Genomic DNA, 13,087 nt, shown 5'->3' with positions numbered 1-13,087 from the left:
ACGATGTCTGTGCTGATGTTACGTGACGGTACTCTGCCTGTACTCGTTGAAGCGAGGAGCACAGGGTGCTTGCTACTAGCAGCTTGCTTACTTGCTGAATTAAGAGGCTGACGTGCCGCCTCTTTCATTTCCCTTGTTTCCTGTGCAAGAGGAGCTACAGCAATGTCCTTAAAAAACATGCTCCCTGTGCCCAAACAGCAAGCCTTTTGGAAACCTTCTAATTGGCATTTTCCATTTTCGTAAGATACTTTTCCTCTCCAGTCCTGGAAGTACTTTATAAGCATCAGAAATTAAAACAATCTTTGTGGAGCAAGGACTGCATTTTTGCATAAAGCAAAGAAAAATGGGGCACAAGGCAATTTAATGACTGGGCTAGAACAATGTCTGTGCTGGGTAGTTTCATTTTTTTTCAGGACTACATACTCTGAGATATTAATCTCAAGTATGAGACTGTGCGGCTATGAGATATTAATGTAAGATGATGTGACTGCGTGTATAGAGATCATTGCACACCTCCCCTAGGGAATGGTGCGGAGGGCTGAATGTTAGTCTCATGGAGCCTTTTTGCAGCATGTTGTGAGATACCATCGTTGTGTTCAGGGAACTGTAAGAGTTTGGGGTACAGTTTTCCCAATTTCCTCTTTTTAAAACACATTCTATGTGATCTTTGAAAAGCAGGACACACAATTGCTACTTTTTAAACTTTTTTGTTGTCTTTTTATTACTAGCATTGATTTTAAACAAGGTCGTGGTGTTTTGCATTTCTGTATTTGCACAATATTTAAGGGTTTAGTATAGGAGCTGGCTGTGATGCAGTGGAAGAGAACTGAGGAAGAGGGATGAGACAGTGCATTGCAGTATTCAGTGTCACGGTCACTAACGCGACCACCATCAGACACAGAAGTTCTGTCCCAGGGCAGTACAACCTGGCCAGTGTAGCCAAATCACGATTAGGCTCTCCAGTGCAGAAACAGCTACGTGAGAGCTGTTCTGGCTCTAATGGCAATAACAGAGATTCATAAACTTGTAACTTTGGACTGTATTTGCTTAGTTGAGGGTGGGAAAATCAAGGGTGGAAGGTGTTGGGGATCAGTGAGGAGTGGTGAGGTTGGTGGGGAGGGAGAGCACATCGGGGCGGTGGGGAGGAGCGCACCGTCACAGAAGGGTATCTCCTTTGGATGAAAGTGGATTGGACTTTGACTTTGTTTCACATCCCCCTTATTTCATACAACGAGTTTCCTTAAGGGCTGGTTGTATGACCGATGAGAGGACTTTTTCCTCTCCTCTTCCCTCCTCCCCTTGGGGTCTCAGTATGAAAGTAAAAGGATTGTTAGTGGATCATTAGGGATGTTTCTGACTTGGACTGCTCAAGAATGATGCCTGATGCTCTTGTTCTAGCAATATAAAACTTTAAAGATAGTGCAGATGGGCATATTCTTCTTGAACTGTGACATTCACGTGGGCAAGATTGCAGAGTTCGTTGGGATTTTCGAGGAGGCTGTGCTGTGCTCCCTTTCCTAGCTTATGAAGGTATACATCAAAAGCTTGGGTAAGAGCAAGAAAAATTTAACTGTTTGAGCAGGCATTATATCTTCAAATAGCACTGGCAATGACTCATGCTTATCTCTGCACCAAACATTCCTATTTTTGTTGCTGTATAATATTTGCAAAGAGAATAGGGAGAAACCTCACTAGGATGATGGCAAGACGGTTTTGACCGTCAGATTATGTCAGCTATTATCAAAGCCAACAAAAGCTTTATACAGCTGAGCCTTGAAAAGATAACTTAAGCTGTATGTCTAGTGTGGCAGTGTGCTGTCTTGGTGAACTTTGTGTACTTGGCTTCAACATAGATTTTCAAATTACTTACAAACATCTGTTCTGAATTTGGTAGGAGGAATGTTGACTGAGCTGTACACAACTCTCTTGAAACATGCAGTAAAATAATTATAAGTTTAAATATCTAAACTTTGGGTATTAAAAGTGAAAAACTTTAGGCAAATTTAATTATTGATACTTATTTTAAAAATTCATTAGCTGAATTCAGGGTATTCATAGTGTTAGCATTTCTTAACTTTGACAGATTACAGCAGTAGCGATAAAGATGCTGATTATGCTGGTGCCATAGAGAGGTGTGGCTGGGAAATCTGTGGTTGTAGGTGCCTTGTCAGTAGAGTCCAGCAGCTCTTATGGCTGAAGTCTTTGTGCTTTCTTCTCTACAATTTCTGCTATGCTTTTGTTGCTGATGGTGCAGCGTAGTTCCTTAGTGGTGTTTTCATTGCACCTCTTGGTCTTTAAACAGATGTGTCCTCGACCATTTTGTCTTGGGCAGTATTCTCTGAAGTTTAGCATAACTTAGAAAATATGCCTTGCATTGCTTTTTTTTACTCTGTTTTCATGGTCAAGGTTAGTTTTTAAACAGGTGCAGAGATCACAGGTTCTCAGAGATATCCTTGCCAAGACCACCAATAAGCAGAAGGCAGAGACACTCTAAGATATACTGTTAATGGAAAGGAAAAGATAAATCTAAATACTCCCTGAAGTTTTATCCATAAAGGTCTCATGAAAATATGCAAAAGCTTTGCTTAGATTTGCCTCAGGATTATCCTGCCACTGCTAGCATGGTGAATGCCTGGAGGTCCCATGAGAAGGCACAAACCGTCCCAGGTACAAGCAGAGATAGTCCAATAAATGCTGCTGAGCTTGCTTGCAGGCTACTGTGGTTATCAGTCGTGCCCTGGGCTGTGGCAGAGCCCCAGAGACAGCAGCAGCGATTGCTGCCCGCGTCCTGCCAGGCTCTCTGCAAGGCTGCTTCTGGTTGTGTTGGTAGGAAGGGCATGAAAATGCCTTCCACCACAGCGGGCCAAATGGCCGCTCTTTCTAGAAATGTCTAGAAAAGGATTAAAGTGAATTGTTCCAAAAAAGTGACAAATAGGACTTCTCAGATCTGCCAAAATCCCTGAGAGAGAAAGGATTGATACTGTTGCTTCGCTTGCTGCTTTTGAGCCCACATAACCACCTCTATCTCAGTACAGGTTGAGATTGGTTTTGGAGTTAACTAGGGTGATGAGATTTGATGGGGAAACATAATAACTTGCAGGGTTATTTTAAAAATTTGTATGAGTAGACACTCATTTTTTTTTTTCAAGAATTATTTAAGTTTGCTCATGTATTTGAGTAGTAAATATTGGCTTTGGTATGCCTGATTATTTTGGCGAGTATCTGGTAGCATGTATTTGTAGAACTTGTTTTGCTTTATTACAAGACAGCTGCTAACGACTCCAGTATTTTTGTTTCACTACACGCATTCGTTTTTAAACAAGCAACTTTTAAAAGTCTGCTCTTTTGTTCTCTAAGTGCACGACTGTTATTCGAGAGGGTGGAGGAGAAGTGGGGTAAATTTTATGAAGTCTTAAATAAACAACTGCCCTTCTTCCCACCCACCGCTTCCTCCAGCTCTGTATTCCTACTTGCAGTTCTGTACTCTGTCCAGACTCACCCGAGTAAGACGAAGCAAGATGTGGAAATGCTCCTCTGCAGGGTCTTAGTCTTCCGGTTCTTCTCCACGGGCTTGTTCCTCCCTGTGTTGCAGGCTGTCTGTTGTCCTTCTTGGGCTGCAGTACAGCAGTGGTTGGTCATAGAAACTGCAAATGTTGTGGGGAGACTTTTTTTGGGGCTCCGCCTGTTTTCTGGTTGGACTCCCGTAGCTGCTTGACTTACGTCTGCTCTCGGTTGTCACTCCCTGCTGCACAGCCCTGCTGCTGCATTTGGTCGTTGAGTTACTCTTCTGTCCCCGGATTTGTATTTCCTGAAAACTTTCAGTATCTGAAAAGATCCAAGTCTTTCCTGGGCCCTGTAGCATCAAATGGGCTTTCTGCAAGTCTGTCTTTGTACAAGTAACTTCCTCACGCACACTAATTTAGCGGAAGAGAGGCATTTCCCAAACATACTGTGAAATTTTAGAAAGGGGGGGGGGAGGATGGATAAACTAAATGTTAAGGTCACTGAGACCTCTCAGCAGCAGAATTCAAGTCGGTTACAAGCGAGGTGTGCTTTAGGGTTGATTTTATTTGTATGAGAAATACAGCTGTCGTACCTGTGGAGTAATGCACCCACTCTTAAGGATTAAGAGGTTTTTGTTTTATCGGTCAAATTCAAATTGTGGTATGCGCATATGTAAAGATGTACTACTTTTGTAGTATTTGTAATCTGGATTTAAAGTCAGGACATCTCGAACAGCTGTGAACGTGCTTTGCCGCCTGTGCTTTCACAGTTAAAATGGTGCTTCCTTTCCCCAAATTCTCTGGTTTGTACCTAAATGAGGCATGAAGGAAACACATATTTAAAGGAGGTTGAATGTATGGTTTGTAGATCACAGGACAGCTAAGAGTATGCTCAGTGCCCTAGCTGTAAGCTGCTGTGGCAAGACGGGGGTCCCTTCCCACCTCTGCGTGCTCCTGCCCCTTCCCCTCCTCTGGCTTTAGCACCTGGTGACCGCGGTGTTCAGTGCTCAGGAGCGGCTCGCTCGCCCCGGGGCACACGGATTATTTATTTTAGTGGCTTTGTTTTCTGATCACAGCCGATGCGAGTCGTTGCATGTGTGCGGGATTGCTAGATCCAATGCTAGAGGGGAAGTAGCGGGTGGAAGAGGAGAAGGGGGGGAGAAAATACCCCTTGCAACAACAGCTTACAGTTAAAATAAATTAGGTGGACTGTGAATCTACATCCAGAGCAAGCAGAGACTTTTGTTCTGTCCCTGCTTTTTGATGGCTTTCTTGCTGTCTGCAGCTTGAACAAAGCTGGCTGACTGCTGCACTGAGCTTTTTGGATTTTTTGCGAGGAGCCATCGTTACTCTGCGGTAGAAGGCAGTGTGGTAATTTTGTTTTGTGTTGTTTGTACGGTACTGCTTTTATATTTCAGTTTATCACGGTGAAGGTTTTGTGTTTGGAACGTCGTCTTTTATCTTGAATCTTCGATGATGTTTTTCATCCGGGAGAACACTGAGTGACTAACACCTGCACCGTCGAGTCATTTATTCCTCGGTCTGCGTATAGCACGTGAGGACCGAGGACAGAGGAGCCTAACTTGGGCCTGCATGTTAGGTACCTAGGTGCATCTGATGCAAACTCCGTTTACTCTGAGCATTCCTCTTTTTCCTGGGGACTAATTCAGCGCTCTGGTGTCTGAGCTGTTGAAGTGCAGCAAGCTCCTGCTTAACTGAAATCGGTGGGAGCTCTGCTTGAGCTGTCCATATACTTTATATGTGAAGTGCTACTTGAAAGTATGTATTGCAAAAAGTACCAAGTTCTGTGTGTCTCAAACACCCCAGATTAGTAGAATGAGGCACAGAGACATCAAGGTGAAACATTATTTTCTGTGTGCAAAGTGGGCAGAATCTACACTCAGAAATGTGTTTAAAACACCTGTATGTTTGTGAAGCTTTCAAGCACTAATCAGTTCCAGGGGAAAAACAGCGAAGAAATCACTAGCATCCTATGAGTTTGTTCTGAACGCTGAGTAAGTCACCCACCAACCCAGCAAAAACACGGGTGAACAAGGTGAACACGGAGAACTGAAGAGAAAGACGCCAAAGCAATTCACAGTGGTTGTCTGAGATTTTTTTTATGGTTGCGGCTCTTGTTTCTAGCTTTTTAGGTGTTTGTCAGGGCTGCTTGAATTCGCAAAGCAGACTTTATTCTTGTAGCTCTTAGGAAGGAGGGGGACGCCTGCTAACCCGCCGGGAGGAACCTGCTCGGTGCTGGCGGAGGAGCTGTCCCTAGCCCTCCCGACCCAGGTTCCAGGCGGTGGCTGAACGGGCTTAGAGAGCCGTTCCCGGCCAGGACTTCTCGGTGCAGACGTTCAGCGTGCGGTCCGGCCCTTGCAAGTTCGATAATGCGTGACGTTGAAAGGCAGCGATGCAGAGCCCTCATTTGGGGTTGTAAAGGAGCTATATTTTTAAGCTACGAGAACACCTGCACTTCCTCAGAGCTGTTGACAGAAGTTTAATTTTTTGAAACATGTCATTTGCCACCGTTGGCCGTCAGAGAAAGGAGAGTATGGCTGTTGGCGGGGGGGGAGTAAAGAGTTTTGCACAGACGTAAGGAGATCTCTCAAAAGACGATTTTTGAATGATGAATGAATGGTGGCCGATTTGATTTGAATTTTATAACTTTTGTTTTATCTTATCTTGATGATACCCAGCCATCTGACTAGCAAGTGGTATGTCTGCAGCTAGTCTCAGCTGATCTTCTCTTTAATTTTAAACAAAGCTTAATTTTAAACAAAGTATGGCACAACTAGGGGAGAAGTACATCTTATTTCTAAATCAATTTTCTTCCAGCTTGGCAAAGGCATGAGGCCTCACGAGAATAAAAGTTTCTGCTCAAGTTGCAGCTCATAAGTTTTTTTCCGAGCTGTTTCTTTATCAGAGTGCAAAGTAAACTGTGGAAGAAGCTTCTCAGGATTAGAGTGGTCCTCTCCCTTTCTGCTCTCAGATAAGTAGGTCGCTGACCTCTTCTTCCTCATTTCTATTCTGCTATATATAAAAATCCATATTAATTGGTGGGAGAATGCATCAGCATATGAGGGGAGGCTGCTCAAGCCATATTCTTTCTTGATCTGGAAATTATGACTTATTTTAAAATAACTTTTAAATGACTGGAATTTTGCCAAACTGTATTTTTTTTTTAATTTTGCTACTACTCTCCAAAACAGCATACCTGTTGAACTGTGAAAAAGATGGCTTTTTATTTACTTATTGTCATGCAAGTCTATAAATAAGAACATGCTTATCTTCAAGTAGTTAACATGCTGTGGGCCCAGAAATAATTTTTCACTCTGGCCAAATCCTTTCTGCCTTCTTTTCTCCCACTACTCATTTATGGAAGCAGAAGCTGGCTGCAGTAGATTCCAGTGATAGCTGTGCTCAATGGGGATTTTATACTGGTAGCAGCTATTAGTGCTTTGCAGTTGTGCGACTGTCGCATCTGTTTATATTTCAGGACCATTTTGTTAATGAGAACTTTTCTGAGTAAAGTGACGTTCACTTTGGGTTGCATGGTAAAAGCAGACGGTGCTAACCGAGATTGGTTTGGGCTCGCACGTCTGTGATGTAGATATACATTCCACAAAATACAGCCAGTCTACCTGTTTCACTGCACTTTTTAGTAACAATGCCTGTTCATCGTTCTGAAAGTAAAATTTAGTTCACCTTACTCATTCCTGTTCTTCCTTGTAGTTATAATTTAAAGCAACAACACTCATAATTTGAAACAAAATCTTAGCGTATTTAAGAAAAGTGCTATGAAACTTTTTAATAACCACGGTGCTGTTATTTTGTTCTTATTGTAAAGATAAATTATGCAAATACCACTTGCTGTCATACTCTTGTTTATAAGACACTCTATCTGTTAAATTTGTTTGTGACTTGCAGCTTTTTAAAGTAAATGCAGATTTGTGTAGTTTATGAATTTGAAATGCATCTTTCTGTGTCTTCATACTTTAAATGGATTTTTGTGTTTTGTTTCTAGAGAGAGTGCGGAAGGAGGAAGAGTGATTGTAGAAGTAGAAGACAAAGTGGCGAAAGTCAGGAATATAAAGGTATGCTTTTTGTTCCGGTTCTCGCACAAGCGTTCTGACGTGACAATTTTCTGTATTTGCTTGACCGATATTAAGGGAAAAAAATTTAATTGGCACAGTTTTAGAAATGCAGCAGAAGTGTTTTGTGTATAGACAGGGAATGTAGCCGTTTGGCTGTGTTACCCTTATTTTCTGTGTTTTGCATTCACCAAAGCCGCTGCCCTCTGGCTGCAAGCCATCGTTGAAGGCTGTTAGTAAATTGTTTAGAACCGCGCACTTATCTCACTGTTACTAACATCTGGAGAAGTTCTCTCCTCGCTTTTCATCTCCTCCTTTCCTATTCGTGCTGAGAGTGCAACTAACTCGAGTGAAATGGAGCAGAATGTGTTCGGCTGCAGTTCAGGCCTCGGGAAGGAGCAAGAGCTGGAAGAATAAACTTAATGTAGCCAACCTCGAGTTTGGGAGTCTGCTTGCAGGGGAATCAGCCCTGTGTTTCAGACTCCTGGACTCCTTAAAGCTGCCTTTGCTGCTCTACTAAATTAGAATAGGAAATAAGCAATTTTGTATAATTTAACATCTTTCTACTTCAAAGGCAGTCTTAGTGAGTCCACTGTGGTAAGTGGGGATTCTGCAAAAAACAGATGTATTTTATAATTCTTACCTCCTTTTTCTTATATCTGCAAGCAACCCAGTTACTTCAGATGGTTGGTTCAAAAATTGAATGCATTTGAACTTCTTACTCTTTTCCATGATAATTTTTTTGTATTGATGCTACACATTTTCTCTTAAAGACAGAAACGGGGGGAAAATAACAGCAACGAGATCTCTCTCGTGTGCATACTGTTGTTTATGACCTGCATAGTTCCTTTCTTTATTGTGACTGATGTTCAGGCACTGATTCTTCTAGAGTTTGTTAGTTTAAAATCAGAATTATAGCACTCGTGCTAATTGAATTACAATAAGTAGGCCAATGCTTTCGGTAAAAACAAGCCTATGAGTAACTTGTAATGATCTTGTCTTTATCCTGATCGGGCACAAGTGATTACTTCTGGGCATGGAGATCTTTCTCTGTCATTTGCGTAGTGCAAATGGAGTATCTGAAGAGAGTAATTGGACCTCAGGTCTCAGTTAGAAATTGCAGGAGCGCGGGTGCTGCACAGACTGCTTTGTTTTCTTTTTATGATTCTTCAATAATTCTAACAGGCTTTAAAGATGTTCTAGTATTGCTATGTTCACTGCATTTTGGAAAAAGGACTTAATCGGGGAGTCAGAACAGACTTACGACAAATAAACTCAGAGCGTAGGTAAGAGAATGAATAAAACATAACTTTTTTCTTCTACAGAAAAGATTGAAATAGCTGATGGTTTCATGCTCTGTTGGGTCCTTATAGACAGTCTCTGATCACAGAATCACAGAATGGGTAAGGTTGGACGGGACCTCTGGAGATCATCTAGTCCAACCTCCCTGCTCAGCAGGGTCACCTAGAGCATGTTAGACAGGCTTGCATCCGGGCAGGCCTTGAAGATCTCCAGAGAAGGAGACTCCACAGCCTCTCTGGGCAACCTGTTCCTGATATCGAAGAACTTCCTATCTCCCAAAAATGCAGAGGGGAAAACAAACTGCAGAGTAAGGAGTGAGATAACTGACAGAAAAGCTGACTGTCGCAGCAGCCAGTCTGAACCACTCGGCCAGTTTCTCTGGGCAAGCTCATTTGGAGAAAAATCTGTGACAGGTTGTATTTGCAGAGTCTGAGATTTGCTACTCTCTGAAGTAGTTTTCCACCATGCCTTATATGTGTGATAAAGATTTCCAAGGAACCTTTCTTCTCCAGCACTAACTCTGTCAGTTCCTTTTAATTTTCTTGGGAAATGCTTTGGTAACCAAGACAAATGCCCGGGTCTGGGCTTCTAAGGCCATGAACCCCTGCTGGCCGTGCCTCCGTGAGCACGTGGAGGCCTCAGCCGTGCAGCTGCGCGACGGGCTGCAGCTGTGCGACGGGCTGCAGCTGCACTTTGGGAGAGCTGCACCTCTTTTAAACAGGCTGCTTTGGGCTGCTGGGAGGTGACGGTGGTGTGAGACTCCTGCTGCTCTTCAGTGGTCTAAAGAGGATTTTCTGGAGATGCAGGAGGTGGCCTGTGGATGTTCTGGGGCGATTTTGTCATTGGTGTCATTGGGTGTGTATTTGAGGTAAAGATGTATTGTGTTTAAAAGTATTAAAAACTTTTAAGTCAGAAGCTATCCCAAAATTTGGGAGGTAGATGTGCATGGCGTGTCTGTCTGCACTGGGCGAAAGGCTGGAGCAGTCTTTAAGAAACGTGCAGCTGCTCTGTGATGAGGTGGCTGCATTTCCTGATGGGCAGGAGTATTTTTTTTCTTTTCATGTTGCAATAGGCAGGCACCTACTCCAAACCATGTTCAGGCTATTGCTGCAGAAAATATAAGAAAGTAAAAGGGAAACTGTATAAAAAGATCACATCATAGAAAAATCCTCGTTATTGAAGATGATCAGTAGGCTCATTAAGATGTTAGCTCTAGCTAAAGGAAATCTTGGTGGCAGTTAATTGAACGTGACAAATTTAGAATTATGTTTTAAATATTTGAAGCCACTTTGCTTCAAGAATAATTTAAAAATTATTTCTAGCCTCTTTCACTTTGCTTTTTCTTGATTTAAAAAAAAAAAAAGTCATTAAATGAGCCTGCAAATTCATTTTCCCGGTAGACTTCTTCAATGATGGCAGTGTTCAGACTTCCAGTGCCTTTTATACAGTAATCTGACAAATAGCACTGCCATCCCTGGTTTGGGGGGATGTTAATTAAGCAGTTTGTTTAGGTACTGATTAATAGTGAGTCCTTTATATACTTACATTATTGAAAATGTCAGCGTTGTTAATAAAGTTACCGATTAGGTCAGCGTTACATACAGATCCTTTAACTTTTGTGTAATGTTTTGACTCATTGCTCTCTGATTAGAGGACCAACAGCGTGTAGTTCCTTGCTTAAGGGCTTATCTATTTTACTGCAAATTTCTTAAGCAAGATTACAAAGAAAGACCCATGGGATTCTCCTAAGATTTCAGTAACCATTTCAGACTCTGAGCAGAACTAAACACAGTATCACAGGCTAGCTTAAAAGATGTTATCCTAACCCAAAAGGGCTTAAAATCACACAGGCTGGTGTTAATCTGCTGGTCCTTATTTACGATGTTTTCTGATAAATAAAGCCCTCCCAGACTATGGGGGGAAAAAGGATCGGTAATAACAGTCAAAATGTTTCAAGAAAGTATGCCTATCGGTATGCAAAATAATTTAAAAGCGCTATCAAAAAGGATTATCTGTGAATTGTGAATATACTTCTCATGTATACCTCTTTTCAAATTATTTAAGTGTTAGATTCTAGACGTAAGAAATTCTCTTCTCATTAATTCTACACTGAAAAATATCCAAAACGAGTGCAGCTCTTGGGAAAACCTGGCAATTAAACACCAAATAGTTTCAGCCCTTCATCTGTTTCTTCTCCTGATCTACAAAAAAACTTTTTGCTTCCTATCGGAAGATACTTTATTTCCAGCGCACAGGGATGAGGGGAAGAACTCGACTGTGATTTTTGGCTGGCTGCAGAAGAGCCAAACCACTTGAATTGTGGTAATCCTTTGCTGTCTTCCTGCATGTTTCCATAAGCATGGAGAAGTCCTTTCTCAGCTCACTCAGAGAAATACTTACCTAGAGCAGTTCAACTTATTTTGGCACAGAGAAGTGGAGCAGATGTCCTGGCACCTGCGTATCTTTGCATGCAAAGCTAGCGATGCCCCAGTAACTTGTGCCTTGCTTTGCGGTGTTGCTGCCTGAAGTCTGGGAGAACTTTTGCAGGTGCTCAGACCACAGTCGCTTGAAACTCTGAGGGTTGTGTGAAGTGGTGGGTAATGGGCATGCTGGAATTTTTTATTTTGCTCGAAGGGATCCTTTGTCATCATTATCAGTCAAAATGCAGGATTTGCAGTGGCCACCTCTGTAGCATGCTGTTCCTCACAGTGGGAGAAGTATTGGCTTCTGAATGTGACCAAGCGAAAGGGAAGCAGAGGAGCAGACCTACGCTTCCAGCTGCGGCGCGAGAAGCTAGGTGTTGGTTTCTGAGCCTGTGTGTCACTTCTGTGATGCAGCTCTCTGTCATTCTTCAGCTTCATTGAGGAAATACAGGATGGGGATAGAGCTTTCCTGCCTAAAATAATGTGGTGAAGATTCAGTAAATCATGTTTATTGTATACAGCTGGGAGAGCCTCAGCTGTAATACACAAAGCCTTTGGCAGAAGTTCATCAGCAGGTCTGTCATGAAAGCCTCCCTCTCACCCTGAGAATCAAAGAAAAAATAAATAAAGAGGATGAACTATTTGCAATTCCCTTTCCACAGTGCATATTCCAGATTAAATTCCCTTGGTTTTAAAATGCTTAGTTTTTGGTCAGCTTCAAAGCAAAGTGGTGTTTCTGTCTTCTCCCATCCACTTCCAGGTGGACAGCAGGCTTGACAGCACTTGGGACTCGAGAGAAAAGATTGTGGCGTTCAGCTTTGATTACTGCTACTGGTCAATTGATCCCGAAGATCCAAAGTACGCATCTCAGGAAATGGTAAGTGATGCTATTCTTTGTGCCCGTCTTTGTTCCCAAACTGTTTTGTCCTTCATGTTCACATCTAGGAGATTGAAGAGCAGAGCAGATGAAATTGTTGTCGTCGTCTTCCTTTTTTTTTTTTTTTTATTTTTTTTTTGCTTATGTTGTTTGTAATACCACAGTGCTCAGGTACTCGGTACTACTTTTGAATTGAGTAGAAGTGGTAGGACCGCAGTACCTCAGTACCCGTGTTTGTCGCTGTGCACTCTTCCATGGGGTCTGGCGGCTTTGGTAGCAGTCGTTGACTGTGATGATCTGTGATGATCTTTAGTCTGGCGCTGCGAAATGTTTCATGGGAACGTGGGTCTAGAGGGAGAAAGCTCTAAAGTGAAAGGAAAAGCTGTGAGGCAGCTCTCTGTGCCCTGGATCAACAGTGAGATCGTTACCTCTTTAAAGAACAGCAAAAAATTTTAACATTTGGAATACGTTGCTCTGTGCACTCTTGCTAAAGAATCAGAAATCTCTTATAACTGACGTGGAGCCCTCCTGGTTTGAAGATGCAGGGTTTGCTTATAAAATGAAAAGGACTCAATATTAAAATAGGATGCGGTTAAAATTTTCTGTTAATAAGCAAGATATTATTAAACCTACTAGCAAAATAAATGACACATGGCAAAGCCATTCAAATATTTCTCTATGCATGCATATAATTATATATCAGTAATAAAATATTTTTTTTATACTGCTGTTTGGTCCTGGTAGATTTGCAGAAACAGTACAAACAGGACAGACCTGCATCTGTTTAATTTTGTCTGTTGTCAGTGTAACTGGTCTCCAAGTTCCAACCTATGTGGTTTTGTTGTTTTTCGTTTTTCTTTTCTAGTAGCTTTTCACAGCAAGTATCAC

At 42.1% G+C, this 13,087-nt stretch overlaps 1 protein-coding gene across 1 annotated transcript in view; it reads left to right on the top strand.

Moving 5' to 3' along the window:
* Positions 1-13,087, top strand: part of STARD9 (StAR related lipid transfer domain containing 9) — a 106,860-nt gene that overhangs the window by 5,738 nt on the left and 88,035 nt on the right. Inside the window, exons 2-3 of the mRNA XM_062576256.1 lie at positions 7,531-7,600; positions 12,083-12,199. Of these exons, the coding sequence (XP_062432240.1) occupies positions 7,531-7,600; positions 12,083-12,199 (187 nt within the window). The remainder of the gene's footprint in view (positions 1-7,530; positions 7,601-12,082; positions 12,200-13,087) is intronic.

This window comes from Rhea pennata, chromosome 5 (genome assembly GCF_028389875.1).
Source record: "Rhea pennata isolate bPtePen1 chromosome 5, bPtePen1.pri, whole genome shotgun sequence".
Classification (NCBI taxonomy): domain Eukaryota; kingdom Metazoa; phylum Chordata; class Aves; order Rheiformes; family Rheidae; genus Rhea; species Rhea pennata.
Note: the sequence above shows the minus strand (reverse complement) of the source record. Positions and strands in the feature narration are given on the sequence as shown.